This window comes from Schistocerca cancellata, chromosome 6 (assembly GCF_023864275.1).
Source record: "Schistocerca cancellata isolate TAMUIC-IGC-003103 chromosome 6, iqSchCanc2.1, whole genome shotgun sequence".
NCBI classification, from domain to species: Eukaryota; Metazoa; Arthropoda; class Insecta; order Orthoptera; family Acrididae; genus Schistocerca; species Schistocerca cancellata.
Genome location: NC_064631.1, coordinates 608,761,538 through 608,785,624, shown reverse-complemented (window position 1 = coordinate 608,785,624; position 24,087 = coordinate 608,761,538). Strand labels below are relative to the sequence as shown.

Genomic DNA, 24,087 nt, shown 5'->3' with positions numbered 1-24,087 from the left:
CATTTTTCAGCGGTTTTTGGAACAGCTCACGGCTTCCGTTCCCAGCTGCATAAACTATCTGGATGACACTGTTGTCACGGGGGCCTCCACTGAGGAGCACCTTCGCAATTTGCATTCACTGTTTCGGGTTTTGCATTCGGCTGGATTGAAGTGCAATCTGGACAAGTCACAGTTCTTCCAACCCTCCATTGTGTATTTTGGTTTCCACTTGTCCCGTGAGGGTATACGTCCTCTACGTCAGCACGTTGCGGCCATTACCGCTCTACCCGGGCCGTCTACGGTCAAAGAACTTCAGGCATTTCTAGGCAAGATTGCTTATTATCACAAATTCATTCCATCTGCCGTGGCGGTAGCTCATCCTCTGCATCAGCTGTTACGCAAAAACATCCCTTTCTGTTGGTCCGACGAGTGTGAGCAGGCATTTGTCCGCCTGAAGGCTCATTTGCAGTCGGCGCCTTGTCTTGCCACATTCCGTCCGGGTCAGCACTTGGTTCTGCCGACTGACGTGTCACAGTATGGCCTAGGGGCTGTTCTCGCCCATCAGTATGAGGATGGGTCGGAACGACCCATCGCCTATGCTTCCAAGACCCCCAGCGATGCGCAACGGCGTTACTCTCAAATCGAAAAGGAGGCGCTCGCTATCATTTATGCTCTAAAAAATATCAGCGTTTTTTTGTATGGTTCTAAGTTTCACCTCATCACCGACCACAAGCTGCTGGTCTCTCTATTCAGCCCATCGGTGTCGCTTCCGGATAAGGCAGCTCACCGCCTGCAACATTGGGCCTTATACTTGCCTCGTTTTCACTACGAGATTCACTATCGCCCCACGGCCCAGCACACCAACGCTGACGCATTGTCGCGATTGCCGATGGGCCCCGACCTGGTTTTCGATCGTGATGAACTACTCTGTTTCCACATTGATGAGGAAGAACGTTGTGTGGTCGAGGGTTTTCCACTTACAGGTTTGCAGGTCGCGTCGGCTACTGTACGGGAGCCAGTCCTGCGTCAGGTGATCGGTTTTGTTCAACGGGGTTGGCCGGACAGGACCAAGGGCCGGGCATCGGATCCCCTTCGCAACTACCATGCCTTGCGCCTTCGCCTGTCTGTTCATGATGGTGTTGCTCTTCTGGCCACGGATGGCGCATCTCCACGGGTCGTGGTGCCAGCCTCTCTTCGCAAAGACGTTCTCAAACTGTTACATGAAGGCCATTGGGGGATTTCTCGGACTAAGTCCCTGGCCCGCAGGCAGGTTTATTGGCCCGGTATTGATTCGGACATCGCCCACATGGTTGCTGTGTGTGGTCAGTGTGCTCAACAACTGGCTGCACCTCGTACAATACCCTCTCTGTGGCCTGATCCGGCGCAGCCATGGGAACGGGTGCACGCTGACTTTGCCAGCCCCTTCCTCGGTACTTATTGGCTACTGTCGATTGACGCCTTCTCGAAGTTTCCGTTTGTTGTTCGATGTCCGTTGCCCACCACTGCGGCGACGATGCTGGCTTTGTCCAAAATCTTTGCACTAGAAGGTCTTCCATCCACGATCGTCATGGACAATGGCCCTCAGTTCTCTTCACAGGGCTTCCGTGATTTTTGTACTGGACAAGGGATTCATCATGTTACAGCACCGCCCTTCCATCCGCAATCGAATGGGGAGGTCGAGCGCCTTGTCCGCACTTTCAAAAGCCAGATGAAAAAATTCCTTAGTGATTTTTCCACAGATGACGCTCTGCTGCAATTTCTGAGTTCTTATCGCTTAACGCCTCTGGGTGATCGCAGCCCTGCTGAACTCCTGCATGGCCGCTAACTGTGCACTCTACTGCACCTGCTTCACCCTGTCAGGCCTTGTGCTGTGTCCCCTAGTGCGGGAAAATACTCGGTGGGTGCCAACGTGTGGGCGCGAGGGTATGGATCTCGCCCTAAATGGATTCCAGGGGTGGTCAAGGCTCTTCGCGGCCGCCGGCTTTGTGAAATACGTACGGACAACGGCATGGTTGTTCGCCATTACGACCAGATGCGCCCACGAGTGGTGGCCACGCCAGTGCCACCACCCCTTCCTTCGCCTCCACCAGCCCGAGAAGCCCCCTCCTGTCACTGCTGCCAATCTACCATACGTGTTGATACAGCCGACGTCGCTACTGTTTCTGAGTACGCCGGAACCGGCCCCGTCGCGACGCCGCCTTCCCCGGGACCCATCTCGCTGAAGTACACCCACAGGTCCACGACACCTATGGATGCTGCTCTGGAGTTTTCACCCATCATCTCGTCCAGGAGGCACGTTCCATGCACGAGCTTCCGTCCTGGACATTTTCGACCATACTCTCGTGTCTCTCCGCGAGATCTTCTCGGGGCCTCACAAGAGGCCATGGATGTCTCCACACTGTCCATGTCTCCAAGGAAGTGAGTGTTTTTTTTTTCAAGGGGGGAAAAGTGTTGTGACAGTGCCACGACATTTAACAGTGCCGCCACGACAGTATGCGCAAACGGCGATAGAGGCGCTCCGCAACTCGGCTGAGCGCGGGAGCGCCACCTAGCTACGAACGGCGCCGGCCGCATGTCGCGGCACGGCACGGCAGTCGAATGAGAGATACTGAGTTGTTATCATGTAACCAGCTATTGTTTCTAAGTGAGTGTGTTTGAATATCCATGTAATTATTGGTGATTAAAGGTTATAACATCCTCCTCTTGCAATTTTTGAACAGTGTAGTCACTATTACTAGCTAATATTTATTGTGAAACTCAATTAGTCTTTTTCCTCTCTCATTCCTACTACCAAGTCCATATTCTTTCATAACTGCTCCTCCCATTCCTTACCCTATTATCTGTCTTCCAATTCACCATCACTGTTACATTATCATCTCTCATCTTCCATTATATGCTGAATTACTCATTCAGTGTCGTTATACAATTACTCTCTCTCTCTCTCTCTCTCTCTCTCTCTCTTTCTCTCTCCATCCATCTTCTGCTTGTGACATCTGCATGAATACCTGAACTATTGCTGTTGGCATTGGCTGGCTGTTGATTTCAATGAAAACAACCTTATCACTCAACTGTTTGCTTTGCCTCACTCTCAACCCACCCTCCTATTCATAATGAACAGCACTCCTTTTATAACATTTTCTGCTGTTGTTGATATTACCCCACATTTGTCTGACCAGAAATCTTTAATCTTCCTTCAGCTTCACTTCACTGATCTCCACTATGTCTAGAGTTCACCTTTTCAGATGTGTTTGCTTCCCTATCACTTATAAACTTCCGACATCGCACACTCAATTGTTGTTCAAATGAACAGCTATAAAACATCATAACAACCAAACTGGTTGAAATTTGCATATACTGATTTGGGATAACATAGTGAGACATCCATCCAAATGTCTCAAATGGCCAAGTTCAAGTGGGAGCAGCTTAAGCATATGCCCTACAGCCTGGACATGTCACCCTGTAACTTCCATGTGTTTTGTCTACTACTAAAAGAAGCCATCTCAAGGGGCAGTGTTTCAATTTAGATGCCGAACTGGGGACACAATGGAGGACTGGCTCCTGTCACAATGAGAGAAATTCTGGAAACAGAGAATCTCTCAGCTTATGAAACAGTGGGATAGTAGTGCTCAGATCTCTGGTGATTACTTTTGAGTGAAGACTTCAATTATACCCACAGTGTTATTTCCTACCTTTACCTTTGAACACCCCTCGTACATTAACCTTTCCTTAATTATTCAGTCTTTTTCTCATGGTGTCCAAAGAGAATTTAAGAAATCCACGAGTCAGAAGTTCATCAACTGCAGCTTTTAAGGGCTACAATTGATTGTCAGGGCCACAACGACACCCTAGTAATAATAATCACATTTGCGGCTCATCGGCCTAAAGAATGGCAGATTCAGCCATGCAAACCCCCTCCCGCGTCAACACAGCTTACCCACCACACAGATCCAGCTTCCTGGCAGTATTGCAATATGATGTTCTGAGCAAACATTGCCTGGTGGGCTGTATTTAATCCAAGCACATTTTTATTGATTGTGTGTGTGTGTGTGTGTGTGTGTGTGTGTGTGTGTGTGTATGTATTGCATGGGTAATTACAAGGGGATTTGACACCCAATGTTGATTAGTTGTTTGACAGAGTTGTGCAAAAACTGTAACTGTTGAGTAGTAGACTAAGATCAATTGCAAACATTTTATTGTAGTTTTCATTGTATGCCAATAGTGACGAGAGGTGTGGAGGGGAACTTAAAAGGTTTGTTTAAAAGTTTGAGTGAACTAAGTACTAAACTACTAATGCAAGAATAAAAGCTTAGGGCAATGAATTCAAAAATGAATTTAACAGTGAGTCAGATAGAGTAATAAAGTTGAATTTTTAGAACAATTAAAGGCTCAAGGAGGTGATTTAAAAATAGATCTGCTGGTAACTAATCACAAACTCACTCAATATATTACAGAGTTACATGCAGAACACTCAACAATAATTAATAAAATATCGGAATTAGAATCCACTGTATTAAAAACACCAACAGAGTTACATTTTAATGTAACTGTACCATCTAATTTCATAGTAGATCTGTAACTATAAGTTTTGTTTGGTTAAATATAGAAAGTTTTTATTTTTTTCAAGGAACAACATTGTCCCTTTCAAAGTAGTCCTCTTCGGCAGGTACATACTGGCGGAGTTATTGCTCCCAGTTTTGGTATTGTGCTGTAAGACTTCAACTGGTAAGTCCTTTTACATGTCAGTCACATTCTTTTGAATGTGTACCAGAGTCCCAGAATGATGTTCTTTTAATACTTTTTCAATTTTGAAAAAAGAAACAAACATCACAAGGACTCAGATCAGGTGAATAAGGGGATGCCTTTTGAGGTCAGAAATTCCATGATGGAAGTGACAGTGTGACATGGGGCATGGAAACTCAACTTTTGACCAGGGTTCTTCTAACATATCAAGTTTTACTGATTTAGAAGCTGATTGACATAACCTGACTTCCAGCAGTCTATAAGCTGTTGACATAGAGTATCACTGACAAGTGAGCCCAGCTGGTGTGGCTACCAATAACTACCACTTAGATACAAATCATAGCCATCTAGCAAAGTAGTCTTTTGCTCTTAAAAGATCAACTTTTCTGACAAGTCACTGAGCAGCTTGAAGCTACCTCTATTTATGCCAGAATAATAATACCACTTTTGCCCTGCCACCAGAACATCAGCACATGAAACATTTCCATTAACACTATTAGAGTCACACAACACACCAACATCAATTGTTTGCTCCTTACTAGACAATGTAGTCAAGAGTCTAGTATTTATCAAAATTTGATTAGCATCTTGAGATTTCTTTGCCCTGATTCTCAACAGAAATAAATTCCCCTAGAGCATAAAATTTCTCTGACCTGACACACCACTAAAGTCTGACCGTCAAACGCCGTACACCAATTATCTGATTAGGTAAGGAGACAACTTTTTGCTTACAGTCTTGAGAAATAGTAGTGCATAAACGTTTTACTTTTCTCAGTTTTCTAAAACTTTTCCTGTATTTTTAAAACTTCTGTGACTATTGTGCCCATTTATTTTTTCTGGTTATCCTCATTTTCAAGTCATCAAAGACATCAAAGATAGATCACTACTTCAGACTCGTGCACAAGGATCAAAGATTAAAATGTCGGTAGGTTCACTGGTCATGTCATCTAGATCTTTAGATTCCATTCACATATGCAGTGCACTTAAGTGGTTTTATATGAATGATCTTCGCATGTACTTTGTGAAGGTGTGCGTGTGGGGGGAGGGGGGGGGGGGGGGGGAGCGGTAAAACCATTTATGTATACTTCCACACTGTTGGAAATATGTATGCACATGGTGCAGCATTGTCATATGTACTGTTGTGTTTACTGACTTTTGGTGCCAAACTTCTCCTATAACAGATACTTAAAACACCATTTATATGATTGTTTTGTAGAGTGCAAAATGCAAATGTAGTAAGTTTATAGTTCTATTTATGCATCAATGTTCTTTGTACATGTAATACTATGAAAAACATAGAGCACTGAAAATGAATGAATTATTTATAGTAGCATTATACTTTGTGATTCAGTGTCTACAAACGTAAGATGAAATCATTTCAGATTTTCGGGTTTGTAAAAGGCTTGCCTGTATTTTCAGTGATTTAAACACTATAATCTTTATGTGAAATTTAATTATATCAGTTCCAGTGACATCTTTGAATTTCTGGATGCTAACTTTGATGCCACTGAGCAACCTTTGCATATGACATGAATTTCTTTGGGTTTGTGAGAGATCTTTTGATAACATTTTGACACAGTGGATGATGAAGGCTTCACACAATGGCTCTGACAGTCAAACACATTTTATTTAGCATTTCTCTATCTATAGCTCTATGTTTTGTTTTACAGCTGTTGTGTAGGAGTCATCATTTCTTTGGAAGTCATTTCAGCTTCATCCTGGAGTGATTCAAAGAAGCCACAGAAAATGTAAAACAGCAAAATCATGGACAAAGAATTCAAGTAGTGGTCCTTTCAAAGCAAAGTCCTATTTTAACTACAGACCATCCCATTGAGAAAGAGGTGGTGTAGCTTGACATGGCTCAGATACACTGGATAAGATAGTTAAAGATTGTTACAACCATCGCCCGAGCCCAAAAAATAAGTAATACTTTCTCTTCTCTGCCTTTAAGAATTTCTGTTACATCGTCATCAACTTACTCGTAAACTATTTGTGAGACCTTGCATTTTGGAAATAGCCACACTCAGCTGATAAGTTTCATTATAGTTGAATGTTATACTCTTCAGGTAATAGTTTCGGGCATCTAACAGCCTTGCTTCATGCTCTTCAAGTTTTGCAGGATCTGTAGGCTTTTGTTCCAGGCTGAGAGAGGAACGAACCTCTATAAATGTTCTTATTGTAAGCCAGAGGCGATGCTGCCATTTCAGTATGCCAGGAAAGGCTAGAAACAAAAACAGTCACTTATTTGTATGAACATATTTTGATACTACTTATATTGAGAGTAATCTTATGACCAGGAAGCACTGAATGTATTAGGGACAGAAAGTAAATGATAGAAGTATTAGGCAGAAAATTAATACACAGAAAATTCTGTACTATTTTATCCTTCTTCCAAGGCCCATCTCACATTTATTATTAGAATTCATATTATTGGAATAATTACTTCCTACTCTGCTCAGTTAGTTTAGGAATAAAGATGCTAAAAGAAAAGATGACAAAGAAATGAACAAAGTCCGCAGAATTGGAAAGCAATTTCTTTCATAGAATACAAAAGTGTGTGTGTGGGTGTAACAATGAAAGAAAGCTTCTGCTTGGTAATGGAAATTATTAGTGACATTTTATGAAGATATCCTCCACAAGACTAGAATAGATTATGCACCCATTGTAGAAATATTACAATGATAATTGAGAGTATGCCTGAGTATGGATGTAAATGTGGTACTCTCTCTTTTTAGGTTCTCCACTAATAAGTCAGATACAAGACCTAATTATGTTGCCAACAGAAGCCTACAATCATACACTGGTCTATATAGTATACATATCAATACTCAAGATAAAAACAAAATAATATCAGTTGTATGAATTATAATAAAGCAGATGCAACTAATTACTGGTTTTTAGTGAACAGCAAATGGCAGCAGTGTCTCTATGACATACAGATATGATGTACTTACATGCTTAAAAACCTACCTTTGTAAAGATGTTCATTAAAAGATATAAGTATCAAATAAAACAAAAGACTGAAGGATACTTGACTTAGAGCAGTGATGATGATGACGACGACGACGATGATGATAGTAATAATAATACGAATAAGAAGAAGAAGAAGAAGAAGAAGATTATAACAAAAACCAAGCAGATTCATTTATTCATCCACTCAATTAATTCTAAAACGCTACTGATTCCTCATACATTTTGAAACTCTTTTCTTATTTATTTCATTCAGACATCACACGCCATCTGAAAACTATGTGCTGTTCCTCTCTCAGCAAATTAAATGCCATTGGTTGAAAGTGGTGTACAATATGCTACAAACTTTAGCAAATGATGGGTGTTCTCTCTAGATGAGGAAGCAATGTATCTTAAGGTAATGCACACTGTCTCAGTTGGTTAGGATGACCTGATACAATCTTGTTAAAAGGAAGTAAATTTGCTGTGGATATCACACCTATGGATACAATAGTTGCCTATATGGCTGATGACAAAGTACTTCAGGCTTATGGAACATATTAAATTCAGTTTTATCCATATAAATCATTTTTAAAGCACAATCAGCCTTTTATGTTCAACACTGAGGGATGTAAAATAAGCTTGCTTGCTTGCTTGTCTCCTTCATAAAATTACACTCAAAACTAAAATGCAAGCAAACAAAGTGAGAAGAAATGTGTGTGCAACCAACTGCAGGTGACTGGCTGGCTTCCTTTATCATCATTTTTGTAATATAACTAGTAAATTATGAAATGGTGAAACAACAAACTCAGTCTAAGAAACCAACATTGATAGAGATCATGAACAGCTTTGTGCTATGTACTTAAACCTGCAAGTTTAGTTGGAAATCAGGTAACTGAAGATCATTAATGATTACAGTTATGGAATGCATGATACTGGTGAAATCTATTATGCTGGACGTGACAATCGCATTCCATCTTGCAATGGTCCACATGACTGAAGCACCAATTTCCCACTAACATCTGCTGTTGAAAACTTGCATAAATAACAGTTTCATATACTATTATATATTTGTAACAGTATCTGTGTTGCTGTGTAATTTGCCTTTCTTTAAAGTTCTCAGTTGTTGATGTGTGTCTTGCTAAAAGTAATGTGTCATTGATTTTAGAACACTGAATAAATCTTTGTTTAAGCAGCATACTTATTAGATCTTTTGTATTCTTGATATGATAGCAGATGTGCACGGTTCTACAAAACATTGATTTGATGGATGACTGAGCTGCACAATTAAATAACATGTTCTAAGAAAGGAGGAATTCAAGCAGACAGCTTGCGATGTTATACTAAATTATTGTGGACAGCTTATGAAATCACAGGACATCTTTGTGAGCTCAAAAAAAGACACAGAAGAGGAAAAGGACTCCAGTTAATGTGAAAGGATAAGAAGAAAATCACGAGTGAAGAAGAAAAACAAATTGAAAAATTAGTCAGCAAAGAGAACTGGGCAACCTGGCGTATTCTCATGAAGGTTATTTTGGAATGTGATGCAGTTTATGATGTTGTGTGTTTTAATCGAACCAGAAGCAAACATTGAAGGTTATGTTGCAAAATTAGATGCATAGACAAAAGCAAACTTCACGGCTTAAAGGTCTTGTTTTCTCATTAGATACAAAGTCATTACTTCAAGTTGCTACATGTGAAACCGTAAAATATGTACGGTAAAAGTCGCAACAGATCTACAATGGTCAGTCTGCAGTAAATATCGACTTGTTATGACGTAAGTTTGATAATATTGAACGGGAATGGCCAGGTGGTATGCAAGGTCATTTAGCAAAATTTGATGGAGTTTAAACATAGATACCTATGCTAAATGAACCTACAGATGAAGCTGATTTGTGTGCCCATTTCCTTCAGACACTGACAAAGGAATCTGATCACACTTATGTGATTTGGCATGATCTTCCACAAGAAGAAAAACAAAAAGGCTTAAATTGCAGGAAAGATGTCTGAATTATGAGTTACAGATACAAGGAAGAGATGAAACAAATGTAGCAACTGAAATGATTTCAAAGTGAAAAGCGAATGTATCATCCCAGCAACGAGGCAAAAATACAATGATCAGTGTACAAAAAGAGAAAATTCAAGCAAATAAGAAGTGCGGAAATGTTTTTCCTGTTGTAAAAGCAGACACATTTCAAAACACTGCACCACAGGATTAGTGTAAACAGAAAGGTAAAGCAGTACAATGGAAAACCAGCCAAAGTAGCAGATTTCACTTTTTCTTCTTTACTTGATGACTAGTTTCGGGCCAGGACCCATTTTTAATTCATCCAAACAGTCAAAATGGTATTTCCAAAAATACAAGAACTATGTCATGATAACAATACGGGAATTGTGGGTCCGTCTTGATGCAAAACACTTTTGTTATTTATTTATTTATTCCCCAAACTAGTTTCAGTGACAAAAATCATCATCATCAGTGGGTTATTTAAATCTAAAACACACAGAAAATAGCGTAGTTACAAAACACAGTAAAACATTATTACCTGTATAATGTTTTTCTTTTAAATATTATTTTCTGTGAATACTTTCATAATACCTTATTTATTATACATTACAACATGGTTTTAAGATTGTTGTCGCTGTTTGCAGCATAGTTTCTGTGTTTTTCTGTTGCCATTTTTCTCTGCATGCATAATGTCATCTGCAACTGTGTGAGCGGCTGTTAGTAAACAAATCAAAAAATGTGAACTTACATACATCAGCGTTATACAATTGGGATTACGATAGTGTTGTGGATACAGTTTTGATGTGTACTAGGTTGTTCCTTAGTTTCTAATGTACTCACATTCATTGGACACCTTGCAGCTACTTTTATACACAAGAGAACATACTGAAGACGGCGAAACTAGCTTGGGGAATCAATAAATAAAAAAAGTGTTTTGCATCAAGGCAGGCCCACAATTTCCGTATTATTGTTTTTGCATGCAAACATGGACCAAATGGAAGCGTTCCAAGGTAAAAATATACTGTCATGATAAATATGCATGTATTATGAAATGCAAATGAACAGTTACAGCATATACAGATACTGTTGATTTGCACTTCATAATATGGTTTTGATTTGATTTGATTTTTTATTGGTCCAGTTTTATCATACAGCACAAATTGTACAATTGATATTGGACAGGTCAAAGATAAGTTAGAATAATACATAGTATTAGCAAAATAGTAGGCAAATTAAAAATAGGTACCTATTACAATTAATTTTGTCACATATTCAGAAATTCTCTGAAAGAATAGAAACAGTGCTTTATTAGAAATGCCTTTAGTTTAGCTTTTAATATTGGATGAGTAGCATTTTTTATTTCCTCTGGTATCTTATTGTGTAGTATTACACCAATGTTAATTATGCTCCTCTGACAGGTGGTTGTTCCGTGATATTTTTGATGTATATTTGATTTCCCTCTGGTACTATAGTTGTGTACATTTTTGTTCTGTAGCAGTTTGCCTGTTTTCAGGCCACCAAGCTCAGTAAAATGGGATTTACAGGACTCCATCTTTTCAAGGCCACAAATTATTCTTAGAGCTCTTTTTTGTATTCTAAAAACCTTTACACTGCGAGTTGAGTATCCACAGAAAACGATCCCATATCAGACTAGTGAGTGGAACTGCGCATAGTATGCCTGCACTACTGTTGTTTTGCTTGTTGTAGCCTTTAAAATTCTTAGGCCACAGCACACAGGTGATAGTTTTCTAGACAAGTTATTTATATGTGTGTCCCACTTTAAGTCTTGCTGAGCCCATAGACCCAAAAATTTTTGACGCTTACATTTTCTAGGGGATCATTTTTTAATTATGCTTGAATAGACATTTGATTAGTTGGAGGAATTAAATGAAAATCAACACACACATTTTTTTCAGTATTTATAATGAGTTTGTTTTTTGTGAGCCACTCAGAAAGTCTTTTCATAGAACTTTCTGCTGTGGACTGCAAAGTTTCTGGACTGGATCCATTGAGCAATATGCTGGTGTCATCGGCAAACAGGATAGTTTTTGTGGGAGTCATATATTCAACTAAATCGTCCACATAAATCGAGAAGAGTAGTGGACCTAGAATTGAGCCCTGCGGTCCATCATATTTTATTGGTAGTTCACTAGAAAGAAAAAGAGTTGTTTCTTGTTTTATTCATTTTGTTGAATTCATACTGAAGTGATACTTTCTGCCTGCAGTTTTTTAGGTATGAACACAACCAGGTATGTGCTACACCTCTTACTCCTCATCTTTCTAATTTTTCGAGCAGAATGTTATGGTCCAGGACATCAAAAGCTTTTGATAGATATAGAAAAACACCTGCAGCTAACTTATGTTGATCAAGGGATTTTAAAATGCAGTCTATGAATTCGAAAATTGCTGTCTGTGTAGATTTAGACTTTCTACAACCATGTTGTCGTACTGTAAGAGGTGCATATTTATTTATGAAACTTAAAAGCCTGCTGTAGAAGAGCTTTTCTAGAATTTTTGAGAAGGAACTTAACTGTGACATGGATTGGTAGTTTGATATTTTTTCAGAAGAACCTTTTTTTTAGCAGTGGCGAAACTTTTGCTATTTTAAAAATATCTGGAAATACACCAGTTTTTAAAGAGAGGTTGGAAATTTTTGCCATGGGGTTTGCTATGTGGTGAGCACATGCTTTTAATATTAAATCAGGTACTTCAGCAAGACCACTTGACATTTTATTGCTTAATGATTTAATTTTGCTTATAATTTTATTGGGGTTTGTTTCATAAACATACATAGAAGCAGTTGAAACTGCTGGAGAAACTTGGGACTGGTCATTGACACAGTGTACTTGGATGAGATCTTCAGCTTGTGAAGTGAAGTATTCACTGAATTTTTCCACAACTGAATTTGGGTCTGTCACTTTTGAGGCTTCTAGTGTTAATGATACATTCTTTTTTCTTTGGAGCTGAACTACAAGTTTCTTTCTTTATAACTCTCCACGTGGATGTCGTTTTGTTAGATGAGTTTCTTATCAAATTGTCATTCCACATAATTTTTTCCTCTTTGACTACTCTACCATAGATTCGTTTGTAGGCTTTTGAATAATCTGTGAAGTCTTGGGTTACTTTATATTTCTTACAACAGTACTGCAGAAATCTGTTTCTCTCACTGGAAATTTTTATGCCTTTAGTTACTCATTGCTTATTATTGTTAGGTTTTACCGTTTTTACTACTTTTAGAAATGCTACATTAAAATAGTGAAGAAAGATGCTCTGAAAACTCATGTACATGCTATCGACATTGTTCTGAGTGGCGATGCTTTTCCAGTTTTCCTTCCCAGTAAGAGATTAAAAATTTTAATGTTATCTTCAGAAAAGGTTCTTTTTTCAACACTTTTTCAGAACTACTACTACTTGTTGGCATTTCTACACACAGCAGCTGTGCCTCATGATCACTATAACCCATGCTCAGTACTCTGCTTCTGAAACTGTAATTTATTTCTGAGATGAATATTTGGTCAATAATGGAATTTGTGCATTCTGTTAATCTTGTTGGGCAGTGTATTGTGGGGATCATACTGAATGTGTTGGTCATATTTATCAAAGCATCTCTGGTGCTGCTGACTCTTGTATTTTTGGAAATACCATTTCGCCTATCTGCACGATATGAAAATGGGTCCCAGCCCAAAACCAATCATCAAGTAAATAAACAAAAAAAAAAGTGGAGTTTGCAAGTTCGGATGGCTTTCCTTTGTACTGATTAATGGAAACTACTGAGCTGAAATATTTCAGCTTGCTGGAATTTCGCAAAGGAAAATGTAATTTATATAGGAACTGTCGTAACTGTGGTGATTCTGCAGTGTTACCAGGTGTGAAAATGCCATCAGAAGTAAGTCCAAGAAAGATTTCATCCAAAGATATATAGTTTATCTCCAAGTATAGGTATAGCAGTGTGTGAAGAATGGTGCATTGGGATGGAGGCGCTACACATCATGTAACAAACCAATGAGTTGGTTTGTTTTGTACAATCCTTTTGAGGCATTAAAGAAAATGGACAGAGCTAAGAATAATGTCAACATCAAAGCATTTGGAAGAAGGTTGTACTGTTGTTGAAGCCTATGATGGACACAGGTGGACTTAATGATGTTTTGAAGATGTGTAGCACTGCCCAGATGGTGCTTGTATTTTATTCTCTATTAGAAAGGCTGAAGAAAAAGGTATTGATCAAAGTATCAAAAATGGTGGTAAAATATGGTTATTTTACAGAGACAACACACCAATTGCTGCTGCTCTATCAGAAAGCGAGAATGAACTTTATCAATTGTCAGCAAAAGTGATTTAGCAAGAAAAGCATTTTGTTGTAAAAGTAGCTACTTGGGCACCGGACTAAACGCCACATACTATCAGCCTTGACAGCACATGGTACTGATGTAAAGGTTGATGGTGAATTTTGTGAAGTTTTATGCTTGGTAAACAACACTGACTAGTTCTTGGTAACCGAGTAAGTAAATAAACTAACCCAGGAGAATTAGTCTTCGTCAAGGCCTGTGGTCCAATGGTAGAAAAGGATTTAGCTGTCTACTGATGTTTTCTTGTTTTTAAGGCTGGTCTTTCTGGTTTCAAGGTGACATATCTTTTAAGGTAAAGAGACGAGGTTAAACGGAAGTTACTAATATTTATTGAGATGGTGAAAACAGGAGATCAAGAGAACATTAAAGAACTGCGAACTGATGGTGGCAAGGAATTTGATAACTATGATGTAAAAAGATATGGATTCAAACATTCCCTGACTGTTCCATACACACCACAGCAAGATAGAGTTGCTGAAGGTGAGAACATGATTATTTGTGAGATGTTATATTGGTGGTTTTAATAAGCAAGAGATATTCTAAAAGCATTATGGAGTGAAGTTGTACTTGCAGCAACTCATACTCTTACCTGAATTGGGACAAGGGTTAAAGGAAATACACCAATTGGAATATTTTTGAGGAAGAAGAGTCAGTTTGAACATCTAAAAGTATCTGGGACAATGTTTTGTCTGGATTGCAGCACAGAAACAGAAGTAGTTTGATGCCAGATCTTTGAAAGGTTATATTGTTGGGTATCATGGCTATGGCTATCACGTCTACTTTACAGACAGGTATGTAGTTATTGCCAGCTGAGATGTAAAATTCAAGTTTGAAAAATTACAACCATTGAAAAATGATGTAACCAAGTTAGCTGACATCTTGTCTATGAATGGTTTTACACATGCGACACCATATAATCTGAATGATGAAGAAACCATTGAAGACTACATTGCAGGATTGGATCATCATCATGATGGTGCTGAAGTGAATGTAGATGGAAATAACATCGCTTTAACTGGAGATGGGAGTACAGATGGACATCGAGTTTTGAGAAACAGAGAAATGATTAGACAGCCAATATGTTATCAAGATGAACCAAAGGTGATGATGTTCAGGGAACCTCCAAAAGACTATGATGAAGCAATGAAGTCTTCAGATGCAAAAAACTGGAAATCTGATGGATGAAGACATGCAGTTATAAAAAAAAAATTGTACCTGAAAACTATATGATTTACCAGCCGGAAGGAAAACTATTGCTAATCGATGGGTGTTTTGCAACAAAACTGAATAATAATAATAATAATAATAATAATAATAATAATGACCTCATCTGCTACAAGGCAAGATTAGTTGCAAAATGGCCAAGAATTGATTTTTCTGAAACATTTAGCCCTGTGGTTAGGTTTGAAACTATGTGAGCTCTTTCTTGTGTTGCTGTTCAACAAAACTGTAACACTGAACTATTTGATGTTAAAACAGTACTGCTGCATGGCACATTGGAAGAAGAAATTTACATGTGACAGCCACAAGCTTATGGTGATGGTACAGGTCATGTGGGCACATTGCCTTGAAGTTTGTAAGGACTGAAGCAAGTAGGAAAATGTTGGTCTCAGTGTTTATAAGAATATCCTAAGAAATCCACTTTAAAGGAGAGCAGTGCTGATCCCTGTGTGTATTTTAATGAAAATTTAATCCTTTTATTTCATGGGTATAATGGACTGATGATGCGACCTGATGAAATGGTTCATAGTTGCACAAAAAATCACAAGAAGAATTTGATACTGTGATAAGTGAAGTGGATTCCTATCTTGGCATTCAAATCCAGAGATTTGAAAACTGTGTGAATCAACCAAATGGCAAATGCAAAGAGAATGGTGGCAAGGTGTGGTATGACTAATGCAAATCCGATACCATTACCGACTGAACCTGGATGGATACCTACCAATCCAGTGCCAGCTACTGAAACTGACACTTACCAAGATATTATTGGTAGTCTCATGCATTTAGCACAGGGAACATGTCTAAATCTAACTTACGCCATCAATGTTGCTTCAAGAGCATGAATTCAACTACTGAAGCCCACCTTAAATTGGTTTAACAAATTCTTCACTATCTGAAAGGTACAACTGATGATGGAATTAAGTTTAGTAAAATGATGAAGTCTGCTGTAGAATCTTATGATGATGCTGATCACACAATAAAAACATCGACCAGACATTCAACAAAGTAGAATGTTAATGAAGTTTTGTAGCGGACCAGTAATGTGAAAAAGTAAACTTCAAAAATGTGTTCCACGGGAAACCAGATTTGTTGTTGCAAGTGAGGCAAGTAAATTGTTAGCATGGCTGGTTCATGTATTGAAGGAAATCAAAAGTATTGAAATAAGTTGAATTCCAACATTACATACTGATAATCAAAGCACTATTAATTACATAAAAGGTAGTGGATTCTATGAATTCTCTAAACATATTGAAACACGTTGTCAGCATGTACGACAGTAAGTGAGCAAAATATCCATGTAGAAGATGTCTGAGCATAAGATCAGAGAGAGAGAGAGAGAGAGAGAGAGAGAGAGAGAGAGAGAGAGAGAGAGAGACTCATACACATTACAACAATGGGAGAGAATAACAAATGCTATACAGGAGACTAAAACAGAAGTAAAATGACAAAATGTCACTGGCTGACCACTTACATAAAATATGGGGAAGCCAGGCACTCAGTGAACGTACTAAAACCCTCTCTCTAAAATCTTGATAGTAAAACTCTAACCACATTCGTTTGATCATTATCTAAAGTAGAATGTAGATTTGTCGGCAAATCAGCTGCAGTCCGCTGGTCGGAAAATAAAATTCAGTCTACTGGTCGGAAAATAAAATTCAGTCTAATAAAATGTGGTGCACAGTGATCTGTACACCAGAAACGCCACACATTGGAGGGTCCTCCCACTGAAGTAAGAAGCCAAATATCATAAGGCTGTGGCCTATGTGAAGGTGAGTGAGGAGGACCTCGTCCTGGCAATGCAGCTGGAAGGAGGTATGCCACGGCCTAGTTGTGGGCTTTACAGCACAGAGCTTACTGTCAATCACTTACAGCCACTCGTCCTCCCACTGACGCAAGACTCTGGAGCTCAACAGTGACATCATAGCATGAAGGGGGTTGGCACACTAAAATATCTGAGGATCAAGGCACGTCTCCATGGCTGTGAGACCTGCCCTTTCATCTCCCACAATTCCCAGGTGTCTTGGTACACAGAAGAAAGACACCTCTTTCTCCAGTCATTGTACGTGGAGGAGGGCATCCACGACAGTCTGGACTACTTTATCTGCTGGGTACAAACGTTTCAGAGAGTGAAGGGAACTCAGAGAATTGGAACAGACCAGAAACTTAGCACTAGAATAATTTCTCATCTCCTCCAGTGCCTGCAAAATTGGATACAATTCTGCATCAAAGTTAGTAAAGTCTGGAGGCAGCTGGACTTTGAGGTCATGATCTGGGAAAACAATAAGCAACCAACAGACTTCCCGTTTCCACCCATCTGTAAAACCGGGACATAGTTGTGGTGCTCAGATACCATGTCAGAAAAATTTCACATTAAAAATGGAAGCAGGAGAGCAATCTCTCCTGTACCGCACCAAATCTAAAATCACTCTGGATCTCTCCAGTAACCAGGATGGGAGATGGTTAAAACCCTGGATTTGGGATCATACTGGCTCCACACTGAGTGACTCTAGCACCCGCTGCATGTGGACCCCTAATAGCATTGTGGCTTGTGGACGGTTGGAGAAAAGTCATTCCCGAGGTGGATAGGTAACAGGACGGAGTGCAAGAAAAGTCAGAGCTGCGAGGAACTGCCTGATTCACCGGATGGTGCAGTTCTCCTTCCTCAGCACAGAGGATGGGTACAGGACTGATCCAATAAGCACATATAGCCAGCCGATTCCCCTCATGATGAACAGTGTCAATGATCTTCAAATAAGAGGGCCTAGCTGACCCATACACCATGCACCCATAGTCCAGCCGCGAATGCATGAAAGCCCTTTAAAACTGGAGGAGACGCACCCTGTCGGCTCCCCAAGACCTGTGGCTAAGCCACTTTAAGATATTCAGTGCCTTCAGGGTACTGGCTGTCAGGTGTCTCTGGTGTGACAACCATGACAATCTGGAGTCAAAAATGCAGCCCAGGAACCTAACTGAGACTCTAAAACATAGGATGGTATCCCCCATATTGTAATGGATCTGGGAGATGTAATTTTTTTACCGTATTTGTCGATACCGAATTTAAATGTTTTCTTATATTTTTTGTCAGGATTTATTATAATTTGTCTTATTATATGTTAATTTACTTCTGTTTTTGAGAGTAAAAGCATATTGATTACTATTAAAAAATGTATCGAAGAATAGCGAAGAGACTGACTACAACTGGAAGATTGTGTGTGGTGTAAAACATCTTTGAAGTTAGTCGTCTTTGACTGTACTAAGTCGGCAGATAACTCTTGGTGTGTGTTGACCATGGTGTTGACGGAAGAACAATTTGAAGTATGTTACTATTATTTTTGTATTAACTAAAAAAAAGATGAAATTACATTTGAAGAAACTGTATTTGAAACACCAAAATGAGAGAAACACGTTGAACCACGTCAATTCTGCAACCAACAAAGATGCATTGTGGAATCATTCTCAGACAACTGAAGCCAAGACTATATCGCCGTATAAACGTCTAATGGAAAAGGTACTGTCACGAAATATGGCAAATTTAAGTAAATAAAAAAAAATAGTGACCATATTTTCAACTTGTGTCTTAGCCGTATTTCAACTGGGGGCTCGTCCGGGATAACATTTTGCAATATTTTCAACTTGTGTCTTAGCCGTATTTCAACTGGGGGCTCAGCCGGGATAACATTTGCCATATTTCAACTGGGGGCCTGTCCGGGATATCGTGTTCACGAGATTTTCAACAGTGCTACGAGGAAGAAAATTTTTGTGTGTTAATACCAGTTTCTTCAGAATGTGTGTTACAGTGTTTGTGTTCATCGGGAAGTAAAAGTTTTGGAGAAGAAATGTTTCGGCGAAAAATATAATTTTCGACAGAAGTAAATATTTCAAGAATTTTGGTCAACAATCACATGGATGGAAAACGTGGTTTTGCAACAGTAGAAGAGTGTTCCAGATAAGTCACGAAACCATCGTATTTTATTAAAAACAATCTTTTTATCTTGTTCTGTATTGTTGTGTATAAATTTTTGTTCTTCACAATGACTTATGAGATTTTCGAGAGTATTGTGCCTAAAGTAGAAAGTAGTAATTTAATAGACTTCGAACATCAGGACAGGTCAAATGAAAGTGAAAGAACCGATAAGTTTGATTTAAAAAGTTTTCTTGTAAATTTCACGAAAGAAATTAAACAAACACTTGACGACAATAAGACTTACTGGGATGAAAAAATTGATAACATTTTGTTGCAAGTCCAAGCAGTCAGTACCCAAGTGGGTGATCTTTCGAACAGAGTTGACAATGCTGAGGAAAAAATTGAATCTGTGGAAGCAAAAGTAAATGAAATTGATGCTAAATTGAGCGGTGAAATTAATACTGTAAAAAATGAGTTACTGGCAGATAGGGAAATAAATTTAATTGATTTTAATGACATTAAAGGGGAAATTAAAAATTTGGATGAGAATACAAAAGTTTTAGTAAAAAATGTAGAACAAAAAACTGACAATCGTTTGGTTACTCTAGAAGAAAAAGTAGAATGCAATGATTTAGAAAACAAAAAATCTGTCAAAGAACTTAGCGAAAAAATTGAAAGTTTTAACATTGAATTTCAAAGCAAAAATTACAATTTCAACACATGTAATCTTGTATCTAATATTCCAGTGAAGCACTTTTCGGTAGATGGACCCTTACATCCCGTTGATTTTATGCAGTATTGTAAAGATTGTTTTTTACCTCACTCACCAGATGAAATAAAAATTAAATTTGTGAAAAAATTCTTGGAAGGGGAAGCTTTGACTTGGGCAAACCAGATTGTAACTATGGGAATGACATTTTCAGAATTTGAATCAAAATTTCTGGAAAATTTTTGGGATGATCTTAAACAAACTAGAATCAAAAGTGAATTTTTGAATGGGCGAAACTATAGAGAATCAGATGGGAGCATGAAACAATTTTGCAAAAGTGAACTTCAAAAACTTATTCATTTAACAAAACCTTTGGATGACTTGATCAAAATTGATACCTTAAAGAGAAGATTGCCATCAGCAATGCAGTTGAGTTTAGTTCATTGTCCTGATAGTAATGTAGAGCAGTTTCTCAATTATATTGAAAAGTTGGATAGGGTAACAACACGAACACACAGTGGGTTTACTCAGAAAGGTAACGGTCAAAATTGGGGAAATGATAACTTTCAAAAAAGGGAACAAAACAATTATCATGGTGTTAGTCAAAATTCAGGGGGATATAACAATTTTCAGAAGGAGGACCATAATTTTTATCCAAAACAAGATCATGATTTTCGCGGTAATAATCAACAAAATAGAGAACACTTTAGGGATCAAAATCACAGAAATTTTGATAGAGGTCAATACGATAGAAACTATCGACAATCAGGTAATGTTTGGCAAAGGAATGGGAACAGAAATGTGGATCAGAGGCATTGGCAGAACCACAATCAGCAGTTCAAACAGGAACAAGTTGTAATTCAGGAAACAAAAAACGAGTAGACGCCCCCTTGAAGGTCCGCAAGGTTGAGGCAGAAGGTGAGCATGATGAAAGGACCAATGGATGTGACTATCATAAACCCAAACATGACAGTTTCAAACCTAAGCTATCACATGAGGTTATTAGTTGTTACTTATTGAAAAAATTTCAAGAGGAAAATAATATTGATAAAAATAAAATTTTCAGTACACAAGAACATACAGTAGATAAAAGTAATTGTGATCCATTTAATTTAACAGAATTTTACACTTGGGCAGAAAAGAACAACATTTTGTCAGATGATGTGATTTGTAGTAGTTCAGAGATGTGTGTGAATGAAAGAGAGAATGCATGCTGTGAGAATGAAAATATTGGTGAAAGGGATCTGGTACCTTTAGAAAGGGGAAATAATATTTTGGGGGATAATTTGAATGTGTATGACTTGAATATGTATAATGATAATGATGTTGTTGATAAAGTTGATAATGATGGTAATGGTATTGATGATGATGTTGAGGAAAGGTATTTCATTAGTTTAAATAGGGAGTTGGGTATACACATGGTTGAAAATGGATTAAATAGTGAGAATATTATAGAAATTCCCAGGGATGTTACCAGGATGAATAAAGCTCACAAGATGGATGTATGTGAAAGTGTGAATTTTGATGTTGTTGGTAAAGAATCTGACTACACAAATAACGGTGCCACATGTATAACTTGTAGCCTAAGTGAAACTTTTACAGATACTAATGACACACACACATTTCTTATGAATATATGGCTGAACAGTGAAACTATTTCTTTTGACAAGAACTTTAGAAAGATGCTTATTAATGTATGTGAAACTGTATGTCCTGAGTGGTGGAAAAAGATGAGATATTTTATTTTTGAAAAGCTGAAGGATAAGTACTTCAATAGTATACAATGTGATTTGGATGAAAATTCTTGGCTATTTGAGATAATAGAGAGTACTAATGACAATTTTGTATCTTGTGCAAATTTTATAACTGTGACAAATAATACATGTAATGATATACCATATGATTCTGATAAGTATAGGTTTGGGGAAATTGAAAGTGATTTGTTACATGAGGATACAGGTTCTGAGAAAAGTGATCAATTTTGCAGTCCTTATATAAAAGTTCAAATTGGGTCATGGATTGGTAAATGTTTAATTGATACAGGAAGTGAGATCTCGGGAATATCTGAAAGGTTAAGCAAGAAATTGAAAGTGGGGAAAGATTTTGTTGAAATGCCAGTTGTTGGGGTAAAGATAAAAGGTGCTACTGGGAAGAGCAGTAAATTGGTAAAAAGCCAGGCTTTAGTGACATTTTTAATTGAAGGCAAGTTGTTCACACATGGATGTTTTGTAATTCAGGAATTTAATGAGGATTTTCTTTTGGGTATGAATTGGATAGTAAAAGTAAATACAGCATTTGATTGGGTTGGAAGAAAACTTTTGATAGAAACTAGTGAAAGGGAATACATTCAGACAAATTTTGTGAACACACTTGGTGATCAGAGTAATGGAAATTTTGACAGTATCAATTTACTAAAAGAAAATAGATTGGAGAATATTGAAACTCATAGATTTGATACTGATGAAGTTGAATTTGGGAATTTAGTAAATTTGAAAATTTCAGAAACACAAAATTTATCTGGGGAGCAAAAACAACAGTTAGAAAATCTGCTGTGGGAATACAGTGATGTTTTCAGTGACATACCTGGTAGGGTAAAGGGTTATCAGTGTGAGCTTCAGGTAAAATCTCATGAACCATTTTTCATAAAACCATACAGTATTGCAATATCAAAAAGACTTGCTGTTGAGAAAGAGCATCTAAAACAAAAGTCCTCCACTGGAATACGCTTGTTAGAACAAAACTGCCTGTGCAACCAAGTATGTATATTTGCATGTATAAATTAATAATTTGAAGTCGCATATTAATTGAAACTGATGAAAAAACACTGTTGTAACAAAAAATGAGGTAGAGATTTATTTTTACTTTTTTACAAAAAAAAAGTCTCCATAGTGAGCATTTCTGAATTTTTCTAATTTTTGGAAGCCAAGTCTTCCCTGTGGGTGAAGGCATGCATGTGAGGACATGCATGCAAAGGTATAAGTTTCAAAACCAATTTTAGATAAAGCCTCATGATATATGAGCAGTTTATTGTTGTTTATACTGATGTTGTGGGGAGCAAAAGTACTCTTCACAAGAATGTGATTTGTAGTAATATTGTAGTAGAGAGGCAAGTGTACATAAATGATTGCAAAAAAAAAAAAAAAAAAAAAAAAAAAAAATTAGATAATACTGATGTATCTTTAACTGTACTAAAAGAAGAAAATCACAAAAAAATATTAAAAAAAACCATGAGTTAAAAAAAAATTAAAAAGAAAATCATAAGCTAAAAAAAATACAACAAACAGAAAAAACCATGACTAATAAAAAAAAATATAAAAATATAAAAAATATATATATAAACGGCAAATATAGAGAAAAACACATTACACTATATATGTCCAGTATCATTTTTACTGTACAATATGTAGGTATAATGAAATTAACATTGATAAAAAAAAAAAAAAATTTTTTTAATCTTATTGTAGGAAATGAGTTTTGCCTTTCTATTATATTCAATCTGTATGCTGTATGTTAGAATATTTCTCATGTATGTTTTATACCATGTATATTTGTCATGTCAAATAATTTCTTTACTTGAATTTTTGTGTATGGGATTGATGGGGAAGTAACATTGCAACAACAGCCAGTAACAAGTCCACAGATTCAAAGAGTCCAAATTTGGAAGAGGTTATCAGACTGCATCATTAAAGTACTAATTGTGTAATACAGATCCATTACTGAGTGTGGTCGGGATTTTGTTGTATATGTCCATAACAACAAAAGCCCTGGGGAGCAGTTGTAATGGATCTGGGAGATGTAATTTTTTTACCGTATTTGTCGATACCGAATTTAAATGTTTTCTTATATTTTTTGTCAGGATTTATTATAATTTGTCTTATTATATGTTAATTTACTTCTGTTTTTGAGAGTAAAAGCATATTGATTACTATTAAAAAATGTATCGAAGAATAGCAAAGAGACTGACTACAACTGGAAGATTGTGTGTGGTGTAAAACATCTTTGAAGTTAGTCGTCTTTGACTGTACTAAGTCGGCAGATAACTCTTGGTGTGTGTTGACCATGGTGTTGACGGAAGAACAATTTGAAGTATGTTACTATTATTTTTGTATTAACTAAAAAAAAGAAGAAATTACATTTGAAGAAACTGTATTTGAAACACCAAAATGAGAGAAACACGTTGAACCACGTCAATTCTGCAACCAACAAAGATGCATTGTGGAATCATTCTCAG

The 24,087-nt window shown here is 37.6% G+C and overlaps 2 protein-coding genes across 2 annotated transcripts in view; both read right to left on the bottom strand.

Moving 5' to 3' along the window:
* Nucleotides 1-24,087, bottom strand: part of LOC126088159 (uncharacterized) — a 475,823-nt gene that overhangs the window by 108,235 nt on the left and 343,501 nt on the right. The window lies entirely within an intron of this gene.
* Nucleotides 1-24,087, bottom strand: part of LOC126088152 (leucine--tRNA ligase, mitochondrial) — a 154,672-nt gene that overhangs the window by 19,694 nt on the left and 110,891 nt on the right. Inside the window, exon 9 of the mRNA XM_049906269.1 lies at nt 6,699-6,940. Within this exon, the coding sequence (XP_049762226.1) occupies nt 6,699-6,940 (242 nt within the window). The remainder of the gene's footprint in view (nt 1-6,698; nt 6,941-24,087) is intronic.